The sequence below is a fragment of the Oncorhynchus masou genome, chromosome 19 (genome assembly GCF_036934945.1).
Source record: "Oncorhynchus masou masou isolate Uvic2021 chromosome 19, UVic_Omas_1.1, whole genome shotgun sequence".
Taxonomy (NCBI): Eukaryota; Metazoa; Chordata; class Actinopteri; order Salmoniformes; family Salmonidae; genus Oncorhynchus; species Oncorhynchus masou.
Window position 1 is genome coordinate 27,929,278 of NC_088230.1, and position 20,529 is coordinate 27,949,806.

At 45.2% G+C, this 20,529-nt stretch overlaps 1 protein-coding gene across 3 annotated transcripts in view; it reads right to left on the minus strand.

The window, feature by feature from the left end:
• Positions 1 to 20,529, minus strand: part of LOC135506099 (serine/threonine-protein kinase D3-like) — a 60,849-nt gene that overhangs the window by 26,219 nt on the left and 14,101 nt on the right. For 2 of the 3 annotated variants that reach the window (XM_064925525.1, XM_064925524.1), the window contains exon 3: positions 270 to 408. The exons of the other annotated variant lie outside the window; for it this stretch is intronic. In XM_064925525.1, coding sequence (XP_064781597.1) covers positions 270 to 408 — 139 coding nt within the window. The remainder of the gene's footprint in view (positions 1 to 269; positions 409 to 20,529) is intronic. 3 annotated transcript variants of the gene reach the window in all.

Here is a 20,529-nt window from a genome sequence, read left to right on the forward strand (position 1 = left end):
ATATCATGAACATTCTATTGAAATGGTTACTTGCATAGTGGAGTCTTTTATTTAGACGTGTAGCTAGCTAGCTAATCAACGAACCATAATCGCAACTCATAATGTTACTACCCTGCATTAATCTGCTTCATCTCTTGATATCAACCTCATCTCTCAATATCAACCTCATCTCTCAATATCAACCTCATCTCTCAATATCAACCTCATCTCTCGATATCAACCTCATTTCTTGTGACATGGAGTATCTCCAACCCTTTTCCAGGTCTCACCGGAGAGGACCACCTCGATCAGGTCTCCCTCGTGGATGTCCTCCGCTGACGTCAGTCGCTGCAGGATGTTCTCTGAAGTTAGATCATGGCGGAACAGAAGGATCTTGTCGTACATGCCAAAGAATCCACACTCTGGGAACTGGGAGGAGGAGGAGAAGTATCACAGGTATGTTTAGTTTATACAATATGTCACAGTGCAGTGCTTCCAATAACTGATAGTATGTATAACTCAGGCCTGGGATTCTCAATTAAAAGTTATTTTTAGTTAAGGCATATAGAGCAGTGTTTTTCTTCTGAGAAGGGATTGTAGATGGGGCCCTTGTAGACCTACACTACTAGCAGGAAATGAGTGAAGCGCAGTTTGCATGGAGTGTGTTTGCAGTTTGCGTGGAGTGTGTTTGCAGTTTGCATGGAGTGTGTTTTCAGTTTGCATGGAGTGTGTTTTCAGTTTGCATGGAGTGTGTTTTCAGTTTGCATGGAGTGTGTTTTCAGTTTGCATGGAGTGTGTTTTCAGTTTGCATGGAGTGTGTTTTCAGTTTGCATGGAGTGTGTTTTCAGTTTGCATGGAGTGTGTTTTCAGTTTGCATGGAGTGTGTTTTCAGTTTGCATGGAGTGTGTTTGCAGTTTGCATGGAGTGTGTTTGCAGCAGCCAGCACAGCACAGAGCGAGTGACAGCAGGAAATTGAACCCACAGGCTCCGGACTGGTAGCTGCTCAGCTCTCATTAGGAGCTGCAGAGATGAATCTCCTCTAGTCATGAATTATGATGAGGTCCTGTCATTGACACCTTGCTGCCTTTAGCCATCTGTCCTCCTACAGCTGCAGATACAGTACAGCCCAAACAATATGACACCCAACTGACAAGACCATAACACATCCCCAACCCAAACAATATGACACCCAACTGACCATAACACACAGGGAATCCCAAACAATGTGCCATATTGACTGATTGACTAACATACTAAAATACACCACACCACAAGCCAACCAGCCCAGTTCAACCCAACAGCATACAGACGCCCCCCAGGAGCAATAACCCACCACTTGACACACTGAACTACTAAAAGGCACGGTGACCACAAATAACACATAAAATATTCAGATGCAGTCATCAGTTAAGCAGTAGCCCATGAAGACAAAACCACACAGTCCTGTGTATGTCAAGAGACAATACTTTGTGTCTATAGAGGTCAACTGCTTGTTGAACTCTGCTAATAGTAAAAAGGCTGTGTCATTTATATTACAGTCCAAACTTTATTGACACATCAGCAACGGACAGCCATCCACCCAGGGGACAGGACACAGTATCTGTAGGAGTTAGAATCAGAACGTTAATCTGACTCCGAAATCTGTAACAGAGATAATGTACATGCAAATCAGACTAAACTGAGCAAGGCAAACAAGGAAATTTAGATGTCCTCTGTCTATCCTATCAGAATGAAGTATTTAGGTCTCCTATTGGATGGAGCCTGCATGTAATAATGTAAATGTGATGTGCCACAGGGTGGATGACTGTTTATGGTTGATCCCTCAACGTGATATGTCCCCATGTATTTTATGTCAGACATAGGGTCATCTCATGTTATACTTTAGGAAAAAGTAAATCTCATCATGATTCAATATCATAAAAATGAAAGATTATGATCTTGGGAAATAGAAATCTCAGGATATATCTATCAGCCCCATGAGTGGAAGTCTTCCACTGTGCACAGACGTCAATTGTTAGATTACCTGTTAGATACTGCTGCACTGTTGGAACTAGAAGCACAAGCATTCCGCTACACTCGCAATAACATCTGCTAACCATGTGTATGTGACCAATACAATTTGATTTGGATTTGATTTTAATTGAATGTCTATTCCACGTTGGTTCAATGTGATTTCATTGAAATGACATGAAAACAATGTTGATTCAACTAGTGTGTACCCAGTGGGGTGCCTGATCACATGATGCATCACAACATTATCTTGTTTTATGTTAGAGGCATAAAAAAAGCCAACTTCGTAGTACTGCAGTACTATCTGTAATCCACATACTTGCCACAACGATAAGCAATTGTTTGATTATTTGACTCACATAAGGAATGAGCACCACAGATACGGTATATCATATAAATCAAGTGCTATTTGCATGTGAAAATGTCATGGGATATTTTTGCTACCCCGTCACGTTTACAATTTTGCCGGTGGCCTAGTCTTTGATTGGTTGAGCACATCTTACAGAGTGTGACTTTAATGGGAAAAACTAAGCAGCGATATGAGCACATGTAAAAAGAGCTGATCCCCTCTGTGTTAAACCACTATTAACCAAGCTTAACTCTGGCAGACACACAATCTCCACTCTATTATCACCCTCTCATCAGACCCTAAAGAGGATTTTCTGATTCTGACGACTCAGTCCGCCACGCGAGTAAGACGTTAAACATGATCAGATCACTGAGGAGACTGGGAGAGAGAGAGGTCTGGGTCATGTCTGAACCCTCCTCCTCCACCCCATCCCTGCTCGGCTCACTACCCAGGAACCACAGCAGAGCAGACTGAGCATCAGCGGTGGCCTGGTTCCGTTACAGGATGCCTTTGGTACATAAGTCCATCTAAATAGCTGAGCCCCACCTCCCCGTCTTGTCGTACACCCTCTAATCTCTACAGTACTCATATGCCATTATCTGAGACCATTGACTTAGTAAGTCTCTACCGAGGGTAAATAATCCGACTCTGATGTGAACCACACACCGATGTGTGGTTCACGTCAGACTAGGATGGATGCCTGCCCACATGTACATAACTCTAGGGGTGGAAGGTAGCCTAGTGGTAAGAGCGTTGGACCGAAAGGTTGCAAGATCGAATCCCTGAGCTGACAAGTTAACCCACTGTTCCTAGGCCGTCATTGAAAATAAGAATTTGTTCTTAACTGACTTGCCTAGTTAAATAAAGGTCAAATAAATAAATAAAAATACCTCAACTACCTCGTAACCCTGCACTTTGACCTGGTACTGCTACTCCCTGTATATACTCTAGCTTCATTCGTGTAGCTTCATTTTTCTTTCCTTATTTGAACTCTGCATCATTGGGAAGGCTTGTAAGTAAGCATTCACTGTACAATCTACACTTGTTGTATTTGGCACCTGTGACAAATCAAATTTGATTTCAATGAGATCAGGCCATATCAGTTCATCCGGAGCAGAGTCCTCCTCTCACAGGCACTGGCTCATGTAGCGTCTTAACTTTAAGATGAGTGTGTGAGGGGCCAGGGGGATCTATTTTCTGCTATGTGTGCATATCGCACAGAAGATACTGCAAATGCAGAACCAGCTGAAGTTGCAACAGACCAGGAAATAGGTGTACTGTTGCACTGTATGGACAAATTTGATTGTGTTGAACAAAACCCGAGCCTCAACACAAAATCAAGCTATCAACTGACGCACAACAAGACCTTGAGTTAAATTGGGATTGCACTCAATGAGACATCTAAAACCCTGAATCAGACACAGCCATTTTACTCCCGTATTAGTCTAAAATGTAAATAGCTGATTTGGTTCTGGTTGCTAAGATTACCCCCGTATATAGCTCTTGACAAGCCATTAAGGGTACATCTATCAGTGTGTTGGATGAGCGGAGAGGCTCTGGACAGGGCAGCCCAATAGGAAACAAAAGGTAAACAGGTATTTGCTTGTTTCCCTGTACCTCACTGATCTGTTACCTCACTAGAACACATAGCACAGATGCCATAGAACAACAGGAAGTTAAGATAAGTGGGACAATGTTGCCATGACGTCCACAGCCGCGTCAACCAGAGGGCCTCATTCATTTGGATGGTAAAGGCATTCCCCTCTGAATTAGTATCGACTATGAAATAGGTTTTTTTGTTATTCTGAAGGGGGAAAAAATCCATTGTTTTTGTCTGGCTACGGTTTTGAACATCTTCAATTGCCATTACAGCAATGTATACTGAACAAAAATATAAATGCAAAATGCAACAGTTTCAAATATTTTACTGAGTTACAGTTGAAATTGAAATGAATACATTAGGCCCTAATCTATGGATTACACATGACTGGGCATTGGTGCATCCATGGGTGGGCCTTGGATGGCATACGGCCACCCACTTGGCAGCCAGGCTCACCCACAAAGGCCCAGTCAATCAGAATGAGTTTTTCCCCACAAAAGGGCTTTATTACAGACAGAAATACTCCTCAGCACCCCCCAGACGATCCCGCAGGTTAAAATGACGGATGTGGAGGTCCTGACACATGGTCTGTGACTGTGAGGCCGGTTGGACCTACCGCCAAATAATCCAAAACAAAGTTGGAGGCAGCAAAATGAACATTACAATTACACTTTAGTTATTTTGCAGATGCTCTTATTCAGATCAGCTTACATGAGCAATTAGGGTTAAGTGTGTTGTCTTGGCTGTGTGCTTAGGGTCGTTGTCCTGTTTGAAGGTGAACCTTCGCCCCAGTCTGAGGACCTGAGAGCCTGGAGCAGGTTTTCATCAACGATCTCTGTAATTTGCTCTGTTCATCTTTGACTCGATCCTGACTAGTCTCCCAGTCCCTGCTGCTGAAAAACATTCCCACAGCATAATGCTGCCACCACCATGCTTCACTGTAGGGATGGTGCCAGGTTTCCTCCAGATGTGACACTTGGCATTCAGGCCAAAGAGTTAAATCTTGGTTTCATCAGACCAGAGAATCTTGTTTCTCATGGTTTGAGAGTCCTATAGGTGCCTTTTGCAAACTCCAAACGGGCTCTCATGTGCCTTTTACTGAGGAGTGGCTTCCGTCTGTCCACTCTACCATAAAGGCCTGATTGGTGGAGTGCTGCAGAGACGGTTGTCCTTCTGGAAGGTACTCCCATCTCGACAGAGGAACTCTAGAGCTCTGTACAGAGTGACCATCAGATTCTTGGTCACCTCCCTGACCAAGGCGCTTCTCTCCCGATTGCTCAGTTTGGCCACACAACCAGCTCTAGGAAGTCTCTTGGTGGTTCCAAACATCTTCCATTTAAGAATGATGGAGGCCACTGTGTTCTTGGGGACCTTCAATGCTGCAGACATTTTGGGGCCCTTTCCCAGATCTGTGCCTCAACACAATCCTGTCTTGGCGCGCTACAGAAAATTCCTTCGACCTCATTGCTTGTTTTTTTCTCTGACATGCACTGTCAACTGTGGGACCTTATATAGACAGGTGTGTCTCTCGATCACGCAACTCTGACTTAAGCATAAATCATGTCAATAGTATATTTGTGAGAGAAATCGAGTCACGCATGCAGACCTCAAGATCTCATGGTTCAGCCCTATATGACAGAACAAGCTAATAATATATATATTTTAAAAAACTCCCAATTGTCTAGGTAGAGAAAATTGTGTTTTTGCCATGCATACCATAGCCTGAGTATATGGTTGCCAAGTTACAAACCACTTGTTCCTGTGCAGAGGAAGTGCTGTAGTCTGTAGAAGGTACATAGCTCTGAGTCTTCACAGCCCAACAACTGAGAGATAAAAGTGTATTTTGTGGCTCTTTGTGGAACAGAGGTAGAGTGTTTGTGCATTCCATTCTTCTGCTCTGAAATGGGGCCATGAACAAGGCTCATTTAAGGGTACAAATTGAAGAAAATAGTCGTATACTTTTAAGATCTATGATGATGTGAAAAGTTTGAAACAATCAACACACACACAACATCACAATCATACAAAGAACAGCTATCTGAGAACACCACCACCCAGCCCTCAGAGACACATTGTTCTGCAGACAGACAGACAGACAGACAGACAGACAGACAGACAGACAGACAGAGACAGACAGACAGACAGACAGACAGACAGACAGACAGACAGACAGACAGACAGACAGACAGACAGACAGACAGAGTTTACCTAATCATTTAGAGACAGTTGGACATGTGGAGAATATGTAAACACACTCTGACTGCTGCAGAGTCTGACTGCATCTCCGTCCCAAATGGCATCCTATTCCCTGTTTAGTGCGCTACATTTGATCAGGGCCCATAAGGCTCAGGTCAAATATAGTGCACTATGTATGGAATAGGGTGTCATTTGGGATGCGTCCTGTGTGCATGTAGGAGTCTGAGAGGTAGCGTTGAGAAAATGCAGTGCTTGACAAAAATACCAGACACATATCATGTTTTAATAACATGCTGTTGATAAATTCAGACTGCATGGTGGACTAAATGTGTATAAAGAGGGTCCCTATGAGACCAGTGATTTGACTTTGTGTTTTAGTTCTAATCCATGACCTGTTTATGACCCTCGCCGGCATTCTTTTCAAATGACAGAGCTCTTCCTGTGCCCCTTTTGCCCCCTTAAGGGATGGGATTGTGTTTGTGTGTGTGTGTGTGTGTGTTTACACACACATTTGTGTGAGTATGTGTGTGTGTAAGTGTGTGCTCTAATGTGTGTGACTGCAGAACTTTTGCTATCCCTATGTCATTTATTTACAATGGGAAAAATTCATGTTCAAAAGAGGAAAGAGTGATTTGAGGCTCAAAAGACACCAACAGTCAGCCATCTTCCATCTTCTTCTTCTTCTCAGATTCTGAGACATGCCGTTCTTAGCAACTACTCCAAATAGCAGTTCCCTTCTGTCACTCTTCCCTCTGAGCCATCAGTCGTCATGTTTGTTTGTGACTCAAGAAGTCACTGCTATGTCAGAGCAAGGCAAGGCAGGCAGCTGACCCACACCGAGCCATACACACACCATAAACCAAGCCATACACACACCATACACCAAGCCATACACACACCATACACCAAGCCATACACACATAATACACCGAGCCATATCACCATACACCGAGCCATACACACACCATAAACCAAGCCATACACACACCATACACACACCATACACCAAGCCATACACACATAATACACCGAGCCATATCACCATACACCGAGCCATATCACCATACACCGAGCCATATCACCATACACCAAGCCATACACACACCATAAACCAAGCCATACACACACCATACACCAAGCCATACACACACCATACACCAAGCCATACACACATAATACACGAGCCATATCACCATACACAGAGTCATATCACCATACACCGAGCCATACACACACCATAAACCGAGCCATATACACACCATACACCAAGCAATACACACATAATACACCAAGCCATATCACCATACACCGAGCCATACACACATAATACACCAAGCCATACACACATAATACACCAAGCCATACACACATAATACACCGAGCCATATCACCATACAACGAGCCATATCCCCATACACCGAGCCATACACACACCATAAACCGAGCCATACACACACCATACACCAAGCAATACACACATAGTACACAGAGCCATATCACCATATACCGAGCCATACACACACCATAAAAAGAGTCATACACACACCATACACCGAGCCATACACACACCATACACCGAGCCATACACACACCATAAAAAGAGTCATACACACACCATACACCGAGTCATACACACACCATACACCGAGCCATACACACTCCATAAAAAGAGTCATACACACACCATAAACAGAGCCATACACACACCATACACCGAGCCATACACACACCATACTCCAAGCAATACACCCATCATACACTGAGCCATACACACTTCAGGCCAGAGGAAAGGGGGTACACACAGCCTCGTCACATCAGACTAGAGGAGAAGAAGGGGTACAGACAGCCTCGTCACATCAGACCAGAGGAGGAGAAGGGGTACACACAGCCTCGTCACATCAGACCAGGGGAGGAGAAGGGGTACACACAGCCTCGTCACATCAGACCAGAGGAGGAGAAGGGGTACACACAGCCTCGTCACATCAGACCAGAGGAGGAGAAGGGGTACACACAGCCTCGTCACATCAGACCAGAGGAGAAGGGATACACACAGCCTCATCACATCAGACCAGAGGAGGAGAAGGGGTACACACAGCCTCGTCACATCAGACCAGGGGAGGAGAAGGGATACACACAGCCTCATCACATCAGACCAGGGGAAAAGGGGTACACACAGCCTCGTCACATCAGACCAGGGGAGAAGGGGTACACACAGCCTCATCACATCAGACCAGAGGAGGAGAAGGGGTACACACAGCCTTGTCACATCAGGCCAGAGGAGAAGGGGTACACACAGCCTCGTCACATCAGACCAGGGGAGAAGGGCTACACACAGCCTCGTCACATCAGACCAGGGGAGAAGGGGTACACTCAGCCTCGTCACATCAGACCAGGGGAGAAGGGCTACACACAGCCTCGTCACATCAGACCAGAGGAGGAGAAGGTGTACACACAGCCTCGTCACATCAGACCAGAGGAGGAGAAGGTGTACACACAGCCTCATCACATCAGACCAGAGGAGAAGGGATACACACAGCCTCGTCACATCAGACCAGAGGAGGAGAAGGGATACACACAGCCTCGTCACATCAGACCAGAGGAGAAGGGATACACACAGCCTTGTCACATCAGAACAGGGGAGGAGAAGGGGTACACACAGCCTCGTCACATCAGACCAGGGGAGGAGAAGGGATACACACAGCCTCGTCACATCAGAACAGGGGAGGAGAAGGGGTACACACAGCCTCATCACATCAGACCAGAGGAGAAGGGGTACACACAGCCTCGTCACATCAGACCAGAGGAGGAGAAGGGATACACACAGCCTCGTCACATCAGACCAGGGGAGGAGAAGGGATACACACAGCCTCGTCACATCAGACCAGAGGAGAAGAAGGGGTACACACAGCCTCATCACGTCAGGCCAGAGGAGAAGGGGTACACACAGCCTCGTCACATCAGACCAGAGGAGGAGAAGGGGTACACACAGCCTCGTCACATCAGACCAGGGGTAGGAGAAGGGATACACACAGCCTCATCACATCAGACCAGGGGAGAAGGGGTACACATAGCCTCGTCACATCAGACCAGGGGAGAAGGGGTACACACAGCCTCGTCACATCAGACCAGAGGAGAAGGGGTACACACAGCCTCATCACATCAGACCAGAGGAGAAGGGGTACACACAGCCTCATCACATCAGACCAGAGGAGAAGGGGTACACACAGCCTCGTCACATCAGACCAGAGGAGGAGAAGGGGTACACACAGCCTCGTCACATCAGACCAGAGGAGAAGGGGTACACACAGCCTCGTCACATCAGACCAGAGGAGAAGGGGTACACACAGCCTCGTCACATCAGACCAGAGGAGAAGGGGTACACACAGCCTCGTCACATCAGACCAGAGGAGAAGGGGTACACACAGCCTCGTCACATCAGACCAGAGGAGAAGGGGTACACACAGCCTCGTCACATCAGACCAGGGGAGAAGGGGTACACACAGCCTCGTCACATCAGACCAGAGGAGAAGGGGTACACACAGCCTCGTCACATCAGACCAGAGGAGAAGGGATACACACAGTTTCATCACATCCATAGAAACCCTTCACCCTCCTTCAACGGATGTTAGTTCTCATCCCTCCTTTTCCACAGACCAGAGGAGGAAGAGAAACAAGTCCTTCATGACATCACCAGGGAGTGTTTTTTTATAACATAACTACAGGGTTGCCTCCCAAATGGCACCCTATTCCCTACATAGTGTACTACTTTTGAGTAGGACTCATAGGACAATAGTCGAAAGTAGTGCACTATGTAGGGAATAGGGTGCCATTTGGGCTGTAGCCCAGGAGAGTGATGGTGTCATGTCAATGCTTAGAAGAAGAAAACACACTGGCGTGCTAGTTGATTTGATTTGTTTAGTATGAGTCACAGCCAGTGATCAAGTTTCTTTAAAATGGTCTAAAAGTCCGTTACTAAAACATCAAACTGAAAAATGCACTTTGATTTCATTTGATGCTTAGTTTACACAATCTCTTATGCATCCTTGCTAGCTGGTTGTAAGGATAGATTAGTGAACACACGCACAAGAAAACACACGCACACAGGCGCACACACACACACACATGCACACACACAAAGACAAGCAGTCCCAGGAAATGACTCCAGCAGGTCAGTATGTGAGGAAAAGTCATCTCAGATTTCAACACACCACCAGTTTATTGCAAATTACGCTACATTTTCACAGCAACTGAAGGAGGATGTCTATACTGTTGTTTCTGTGATATCAGTGACATCACTGCCACTAACGGTTGCTGTGGATGTACTGCATTGTTGAGTAGATGAGGGGGCAATGAGTTTATAGACACACTCACTGTTCCAGGGAAACAAACACCTCTCAATATCTACGCTGCCCATATTAGGACAGCCTCAACACCGTAAATACCAGTGTAGTACAAGGAGCTGTCGATGTCTCATCTAGTGACAGAGAGGTTATTTATGCATCCAGTCCTACACCAAAGAGTATGTCATCAGGAGTGAAGCAGGTTAAACCTATAGTTAGAGATAGAGCTTCATATGTCCCTGTCAGTTTTAGCACGTTCAGCAGCATGGAATAAACAATGAAGTAAGGTATATGGTCGTGACTTATTTCCTTCTTGTCCTGTTATAGGATAACATACTGAGAGACAGAGCTCCATCCACTTCCTCCTCTTCACCGAGAGGACTAGACAGACCAACAGTGGCAGCGCAGCAGGTAGCTGTCCGGTTGCCTCCGACCACAGAACATCGGCTGTCATTTTCTATTCATTTCCAGATGATTCTACATGTTGAACCGCTACCGTTTGTCGACAGACAGCAGGCGTCTACTGCACATGGCCAACATTCATTATGGTGTGTTTTAAGAGCACAGCAGATACACACAGGTGAGGAACAATGTGTGAGGTGACTAGAGATCATCAACCCCCCATTTACAAAATTACAATTACACTCTCCAATATTACCAGGCTGCCTGCCTATGGACTGAAGGGCACTTTTAATATAATAATCACTTAAAGCCTAGTGGATGAAACTCGGCTACTCTTAATGGGGATTGTATAATCGTGCCCTTGCCTGACCACAGGGATAATCCCATCTCAGTGCAGAAGCCCATGGCAGCATCCCAAATGGAACCCTATTCCTTATATAGTGCACTACTTTTAATCAAGGCCCACAGGGCTCTGGTTAAAAGTAGTAGTGCACTATATAGGGAATAGGGTGTTATTTGAGTCGCAGGCCATGTTTCCGTAGCACAAAGCCAGCTTTGAAACAGGTCTGTGGGGCTGCAGGGTTACGGCACATGGCCTTGCCTGGCCCACTTGGAACTCATCCCTGGACCTCCAGGGAATAAAGACGTGTGTGTGTGTGTGTGTGTGTGTGTGTGTGTGTGTGTGTGTGTGTGTGTGTGTGTGTAAATAAACCTGCCCCACTGCCATACACACACACACAAACATACACACACACACACATACAGTACATAAAACCACATTGGTGCACATACACCTACACACACACATATAGTACCAGTCAAAGGTTTGGACACACCTACTCATTCAAGGGTTTTTCTTTATTTTTACCATTTTCTACATTGTAGAATAATAGTGAAGACATATGGAATCATGTAGTAACTAAAACATATTTTAAATCAGTAAAAATAAAGAAAAACCCTTGAATGAGTAGGAATGTCCAAACTTTTGACTGGTACTGTACACACACACACACACACACACACACACACACACACACACACACACACTAGTTATTTCATGCAGTGTTAGATTAGATTGTGAGAGATACTTGTAAATAGCAAATCTCCTCGACTCTCAATTGAATCTACATGGAAGACTGGAGCCAAATATATAGTTGTATGATTACAGTATCAATTCAATTCACTATAAAACCTTTAACACAATTTAATTACAAAGTATAGTTCATGACATCCATTATGAGAAAATGTACTTTTTCTGGTTTTCCAAGAACTTGGTTTTCCAAGAACTTGTTTACAGTATGAAAAGCAGCCCTGAATGAGATCGCTTGTCAAGGTCACCATGACAACTTCCATTGAGCAGAGAAAACTATGTGAAAAAAAAAGAAAAAAAAGAGTCTGCATCCTAAATGGCACCCTATTCTCTACAGATCCTGGTCAAAAGTAGTGCACTATATAGGGAATAGGGTGCCATTTGGTATGCATCCTATGTGAAGAAAGTGTTTTGAGGCAAAGTGAATGTTTCCTGGTAGGTATGAAGAGAGATCAGTCCATGTCTGTGCCCCAAATGGCACCATATTCACTATGTAGTGCACCACTTCTGACCAGGGCCCGTAAGGAATCCCATAGGGTTCTGGTCAAAAATCAGTGCTCTATATAAGGGAAAGGATGCCATTTGGTACACACACCCCTGTCCACATGGCAGCGGTGTGCTTTCTTGTTGGATACCTCCCTGGATACCTCCCTGGATACCACCACTACACTGTCCTACCTATTCCCTGGCCTAGTCTCTGTTACCGGGGCAACACTCAACACACTTAAAAGTGATACCCGACCGACAAGGATCTTTTGGTTAAAGAGTGGGAGACTGATCGAGAACTGAATGGGGTGGGGTGGTTGAGGTTCTCTCTCTCTCTGGTGATGTTTTATAGTTTTTGATAGAGGTAAACAAGCTATTCAGCATATTAAAAAATGTATAGACACCTTATGACACACCACATACTGATGGAATTGGAAACAATGAATTACCTGTTTGCTCCCAATATGCTTAAAAGCCATTACGGGGAGTTAAACAAAAAAGCTGAGAGGAATTGGAACAACAGAATGTAAAAAAGTCACAAGGGTAAATTGATTGAATTAGGGCTACAGTTGTATAACCATCACTCACTATGCAGTGCACCAACCAGGAGAGGAGAGGAAGCCACACACTCAAACTGTTGCCTGCTATAAGACATCAACAAACACTGGCCTTTCAACCACAGAGGTAACACATGTACATCCCAGGGAGTTGAAGCGAGGTAAAGCTATTCATTAAACTGCCTTTAGGGGAATTTGAGACAGTTTTTCCAATTCGTAAGCCAAAAACCCCATATATCCCTCCCTGTGCAAATTAGAAGCTCTTTGTAAATGGCAGGATAAACAACGTACAGTATAATCAAATCTCACTGAAAAGATGATCTTTTGTATTAAGGTTTAGGAGACAAGTATGTCATACCAGTACATGTTTGCCTCCCAAATGGCACCCTATTCCCTATATAGTGGACTACTTTTTACCAGGGGGCTCTTGTCAAAAGTATTGCACTATGTAGGGAATAGGGCGCTATTTAAAAAAAAAAATTTCCCCTTTTCATGGTATCCAATTGTTGTTGTAGCTACTATCTTGTCTCATCACTACAACTCCCGTACGGGCTCGGGAGAGATGAAGGTTGAAAGTCATGCATCCTCCGATACACAACCCAACCAGCTGCACTGCTTCTTAACACAGCGCACATCCAACCCGGAAGCCAGCCGCACCAATGTGCCGGAGGAAACACCGTGTACCAGGCAACCTTGGTTAGTGCGCACTGCGCCCGTCCCGCCACAGGAGTCGCTGGTGCGCAATGAGACAAGGACATCCCTACCGACCAAGCCCTCCCTAACCCGGACGACGCTAGGCCAATTGTGCGTTGCCCCACGGACCTCCCGGTCGGTTACGACAGAGCCTGGGCGCGAACCCAGAGTCTCTGATGGCACAGCTGGCGCTGCAGTACCACTGCACCACCCGGGAGGCCGGGAATAGGGTGCTATTAAACATTTAGGGGAGATTCTCATTGACAGAAGTTTATTTTAAGCATGATCACAGGCACAGCACTCTCCCTTAACAGGCTGACCATACACGAGAGACTGATCACACATTGACTACTCTATTGACCAGATAAGAGTGCTGGTCTCTGAGGGTGGTAAACTGGAGCCATATACACCCCTATTAGACTCAGATAAGCAATAAAGAGAGCTCTCTCTCTTTCTCTCGCGTGTGTGTTCTCTCTCTCACTCGCTCCCTCTATTTATCTTGCTTGCTCTCTCTCTCTCTCACTCCCTCTGCTCTGCTCTCTCTCTCTCTCTCTTGCTTTCTCTTTCTCTCTCTCTCGCATTCTCTCTCTACCTCACTCCCTCTCTATTTATTTTGTTGACCCTCATGCTCTCTCTCTCACTCCCTCTCACTCTTGCTCTCCCTCTCTTATTTTCTCTCTCTCTCTCTCTCTCTCTCTCTCTCTCTCTCTCTCTCTCACTGTATATCTCTCTCTTTTCTGGGAGAGATAAGGACAGCACAAGGTCTGGCTCATCTTGTGTTAAGTAATTGATTTAAAATAATATTATTTCAGACCGGGAGGGGTTGATGCCACAATAGGCCCGTCAAACTATGGGTCTGAAATAGTGAGGCTATTCTACATTGGAAGATACAGTTCTAATACAGTACTGATACAGTACTGATACAGTTCTAATACAGTTCTGATACAGTTCTAATACAGTTCTGATACAGTTCTAATACAGTTCTGATACAGTACAGATCCAGTTCTGATACAGTAAAGATACAGTTCTAATACAGTTATGATGCAGTACTGATAGAGTTCTAATACAGTTCTTATACCGTACTGATACAGTACGATACAGTTCTGATACCGTACTGGTACAGTACGATCCAGTACGATCCAGTACTGATACAGTTCTGATACAGTCAATACAGTTCTGATACAGTTCTGATACAGTACTGACACAGTACTAACACAGTTCCGATACTGTACTGATACAGTACTGATACAGTATTGATTAGAGGTCGACCGATTAATCGGAATGGCCGGAAATCTATATATATATATATATATATATATATATATATATATATATATTTGTTATACCTTTATTTAACTAGGCAAGTCAGTTAAGAACACATTCTTATTTTCAATGACGGCCTAGGAACGGTGGGTTAACTGCCTTGTTCATTGGCAGGACGATAGATTTTCACCTTGTCAGCTCGGGGTATTCAATCTTGCAACCAGTTAACTAGTCCATCGCAATAACGACCTGCCTCTCTCTCGTTGCACTCCACAAGGAGACTGCCTGTTACGCGAATGCAGTAAGCCAAGGTAAGTTGCTAGCTAGCATTAAACTTATTTTATAAAATACAATCAATCATAATCACTAGTTAACTAGACATGGTTGATGATATTACTAGATATTATCTAGCGTGTCCTGCGTTGCATATAATCTGACTGAGCATACAAGCATACAAGTATCTGACTGAGCGGTGGTAGCCAGAAGCAGGTGTGTAAACATTCATTCAAACAGCACTTTCGTGCTTTTTGCCAGCAGCTCTTCGTTGTGCGTTAGGCATTGCGCTGTTTATGACTTCAAGCCTATCAACTCCCGAGATGAGGCAGGTGTAACCGAAGTGAAATGGCTAGCTAGTTAGCGTGCGCTAACTAGAGGGAAGGAAGCTATACTGTTACACTGGCAATACTAAAGTGCCTATAAGAACATCCAATAGTCAAAGGTTAATGAAATACAAATGGTATAGAGGGAAATAGTTCTATCATTCATATAATAACTACAACCTAAAACTTATTTCCTTGGAATATTGAAGACTCGTGTTAAAAGGAACCACCAGTTTTCATATGTTCTCATTTTCTGAGCAAGGAACTGAAACGTTAGCTTTCTTGCATAGCACATTTTGCACTTTTACTTTCTTCTCCAACACTTTGTTTTTGCATTATTTAAAGCAAATTGAACATGTTTAATTATTTACTTGAGGCTAAATTGATTTTATTGATGTATTATATTAAGTTAAAATAAGTGTTCATTCAGTATTGTTGTAATTGTCATTATTACAAAAAAAATGTTAAATTGTCCGATTAATCGGTATCTGCTTTTTTGGTCCTCCAATAATTGGTATCGGCATTGAAAAATCATATTCGGTCGACCTCTAGTACTGACACAGTACTGATACAGTTCTGATACAGTACGATACAGTACTGATACAGTTCTGATACAGTACGATACAGTTCTGATACAGTACGATACAGTACGATACAATTCTGATACAGTACGATACAGTACTGATACAGTTCTGATACAGTACGATACAGTACGATACAATACTGATACAGTTCTGATACAGTACTGATTCAGTTCTGATACAGTGTACTGACACTCCAAAAAGTGTAGGTCAAATCACGCCAAGCATTCAGGCATGCCGTAGCCTATTGGAATTAAATACGCAAACTTAAGCAAAACAGGTCATATAAGAAGCGATGCACTGTTATCAATGAACAGAATCTGCATGATAGAAACACACCACATCACTTTTCTGTTCCTCATCAGCTGGGTCAATGCTTGTCCTCCAGTCCTCACAACAAGATAATGGGCTTGACATTGATGCCAGTCAAATCCTATGTTCTCATTCCTTGTGTGGGAAGTTATCAGTAAGTCAGGCTGATATTTCCTCATATGGGAAGTTATCAGCAAGCCAGGTTGATATTTCCTCATGAGATAGTGAGACCAGCAGGGTCATTACATTTAAACCTAAAGGACTAAACAGACTGCACTAACTAACGGTTAAAAGCAGCGCATCCGGCTGTCCTATCGCATCTGACCACGGAACATCGGCAGTCATTTTCTGATAATATTCAAATGATTCTATGTGTTGCATCAAACCATTGGTGGACAAGGACAATCAGCAGCTGATCTACTGAGTGTGTTCTCATGTAGATCTGTATCAGTCCTAACCCCACTGTATCAGTCCTAACCCCACTGTATCAGTCAGAACCCCACTGTATCAGTCCTAACCCCACTGTATCAGTCCTAACCCCACTGTATCAGTCCTAACCCCACTGTATCAGTCCTAACCCCCTGTATCAGTCCTAACCCCACTGTATCAGTCCTAACCCCACTGTATCAGTCCTAACCCCACTGTATCAGTCCTAACCCCACTGTATCAGTCCTAACCCCACTGTATCAGTCCGAACCCCACTGTATCAGTCCTAACCCCACTGTATCAGTCCTAACCCCCTGTATCAGTCCTAACCCCCTGTATCAGTCCTAACCCCCTGTATCAGTCCTAACCCCACTGTATCAGTCCTAACCCTAACCTCACTGTATCAGTCCTAACCCCACTGTATCAGTCCTAACCCCCTGTATCAGTCCTAACCCCACTGTATCAGTCCTAACCCTAACCTCACTGTATCAGTCCTAACCCCACTGTATCAGTCCTAACCCCCTGTATCAGTCCTAACCCCACTGTATCAGTCCTAACCCTAACCTCACTGTATCAGTCCTAACCCCACTGTATCAGTCCTAACCCCCTGTATCAGTCCTAACCCCACTGTATCAGTACTAACGTTAACCCCACTGTATCAGTCCTAACCCCACTGTATCAGTCCTAACCCTAACCTCACTGTATCAGTCCTAACCCTAACCCCACTGTATCAGTCCTAACCCCACTGTATCAGTCCCAACCCAAACCCCACTGTATCAGTCCTAACCCTAACCCCACTGTATCAGTCCTAACCCTAACCCCACTGTATCAGTACTAACCCTAACCTCACTGTATCAGTCCTAACCCTAACCCCACTGTATCAGTCCTAACCCCACTGTATCAGTCCCAACCCAAACCCCACTGTATCAGTCCTAACCCTAACCCCACTGTATCAGTCCTAACCCTAACCCCACTGTATCAGTACTAACCCCACTGTATCAGTCAGAACCCCACTGTATCAGTCCTAACCCCACTGTATCAGTCCTAACCCCACTGTATCAGTCCTAACCCCTGTATCAGTCCTAACCCCACTGTATCAGTCCTAACCCCACTGTATCAGTCCTAACCCCACTGTATCAGTCCTAACCCCACTGTATCAGTCCTAACCCCACTGTATCAGTCCGAACCCCACTGTATCAGTCCTAACCCCACTGTATCAGTCCTAACCCCTGTATCAGTCCTAACCCCCTGTATCAGTCCTAACCCCTGTATCAGTCCTAACCCCACTGTATCAGTCCTAACCCTAACCTCACTGTATCAGTCCTAACCCCACTGTATCAGTCCTAACCCCTGTATCAGTCCTAACCCCACTGTATCAGTCCTAACCCTAACCTCACTGTATCAGTCCTAACCCCACTGTATCAGTCCTAACCCCCTGTATCAGTCCTAACCCTAACCTCACTGTATCAGTCCTAACCCCACTGTATCACTACTAACGTTAACCCCACTGTATCAGTCCTAACCCCACTGTATCAGTCCTAACCCTAACCTCACTGTATCAGTCCTAACCCTAACCCCACTGTATCAGTCAGAACCCCACTGTATCAGTCCTAACCCCACTGTATCAGTCCTAACCCCACTGTATCAGTCCTAACCCCTGTATCAGTCCTAACCCCACTGTATCAGTCCTAACCCCACTGTATCAGTCCTAACCCCACTGTATCAGTCCTAACCCCACTGTATCAGTCCGAACCCCACTGTATCAGTCCTAACCCCACTGTATCAGTCCTAACCCCCTGTATCAGTCCTAACCCCTGTATCAGTCCTAACCCCCTGTATCAGTCCTAACCCCACTGTATCAGTCCTAACCCTAACCTCACTGTATCAGTCCTAACCCCACTGTATCAGTCCTAACCCCCTGTATCAGTCCTAACCCCACTGTATCAGTCCTAACCCTAACCTCACTGTATCAGTCCTAACCCCACTGTATCAGTCCTAACCCCCTGTATCAGTCCTAACCCTAACCTCACTGTATCAGTCCTAACCCCACTGTATCAGTACTAACGTTAACCCCACTGTATCAGTCCTAACCCCACTGTATCAGTCCTAACCCTAACCTCACTGTATCAGTCCTAACCCTAACCCCACTGTATCAGTCCTAACCCCACTGTATCAGTCCCAACCCAAACCCCACTGTATCAGTCCTAACCCTAACCCCACTGTATCAGTCCTAACCCTAACCCCACTGTATCAGTACTAACCCTAACCTCACTGTATCAGTCCTAACCCTAACCCCACTGTATCAGTCCTAACCCCACTGTATCAGTCCCAACCCAAACCCCACTGTATCAGTCCTAACCCTAACCCCACTGTATCAGTCCTAACCCTAACCCCACTGTATCAGTACTAACCCCACTGTATCAGTCAGAACCCCACTGTATCAGTCCTAACCCCACTGTATCAGTCCTAACCCCACTGTATCAGTCCTAACCCCCTGTATCAGTCCTAACCCCACTGTATCAGTCCTAACCCCACTGTATCAGTCCTAACCCCACTGTATCAGTCCTAACCCCACTGTATCAGTCCTAACCCCACTGTATCAGTCCGAACCCCACTGTATCAGTCCTAACCCCACTGTATCAGTCCTAACCCCCTGTATCAGTCCTAACCCCCTGTATCAGTCCTAACCCCTGTATCAGTCCTAACCCCACTGTATCAGTCCTAACCCTAACCTCACTGTATCAGTCCTAACCCCACTGTATCAGTCCTAACCCCTGTATCAGTCCTAACCCCACTGTATCAGTCCTAACCCTAACCTCACTGTATCAGTCCTAACCCCACTGTATCAGTCCTAACCCCCTGTATCAGTCCTAACCCTAACCTCACTGTATCAGTCCTAACCCCACTGTATCAGTACTAACGTTAACCCCACTGTATCAGTCCTAACCCCACTGTATCAGTCCTAACCCTAACCTCACTGTATCAGTCCTAACCCTAACCCCACTGTATCAGTCCTAACCCCACTGTATCAGTCCCAACCCAAACCCCACTGTATCAGTCCTAACCCTAACCCCACTGTATCAGTACTAACCCTAACCTCACTGTATCAGTCCTAACCCTAACCCCACTGTATCAGTCCTAACCCCACTGTATCAGTCCCAACCCAAACCCCACTGTATCAGTCCCAACCCAAACCCCACTGTATCAGTCCCAACCCAAACCCCACTGTATCAGTCCTAACCCTAACCTCACTGTATCAGTCCTAACCCTAACCTCACTGTATCAGTCCTAACCCCACTGTATCAGTCCCAACCCAAACCCCACTGTATCAGTCCTAACCCTAACCCCACTGTATCAGTCCTAACCCTAACCCCACTGTATCAGTCCTAACCCGAACCCCACTGTATCAGTCCCAACCCTAACCCCACTGTATCATTCATAACCCTAAACCCACTGTATCAGTCCTTGCCCCCTGTATCAGTACTAACGTTAACCTCACTGTATCAGTCCTATCCCCACTGTATCAGTCCCAACCCAACCCCACTGTATCAATCCTAACCCCCCTGTATCAGTCCCAACCTCACTGTATCAGTCCTAACCCCACTGTATCAGTCCTAACCCCACTGTATCACTCCTAACCCTAACC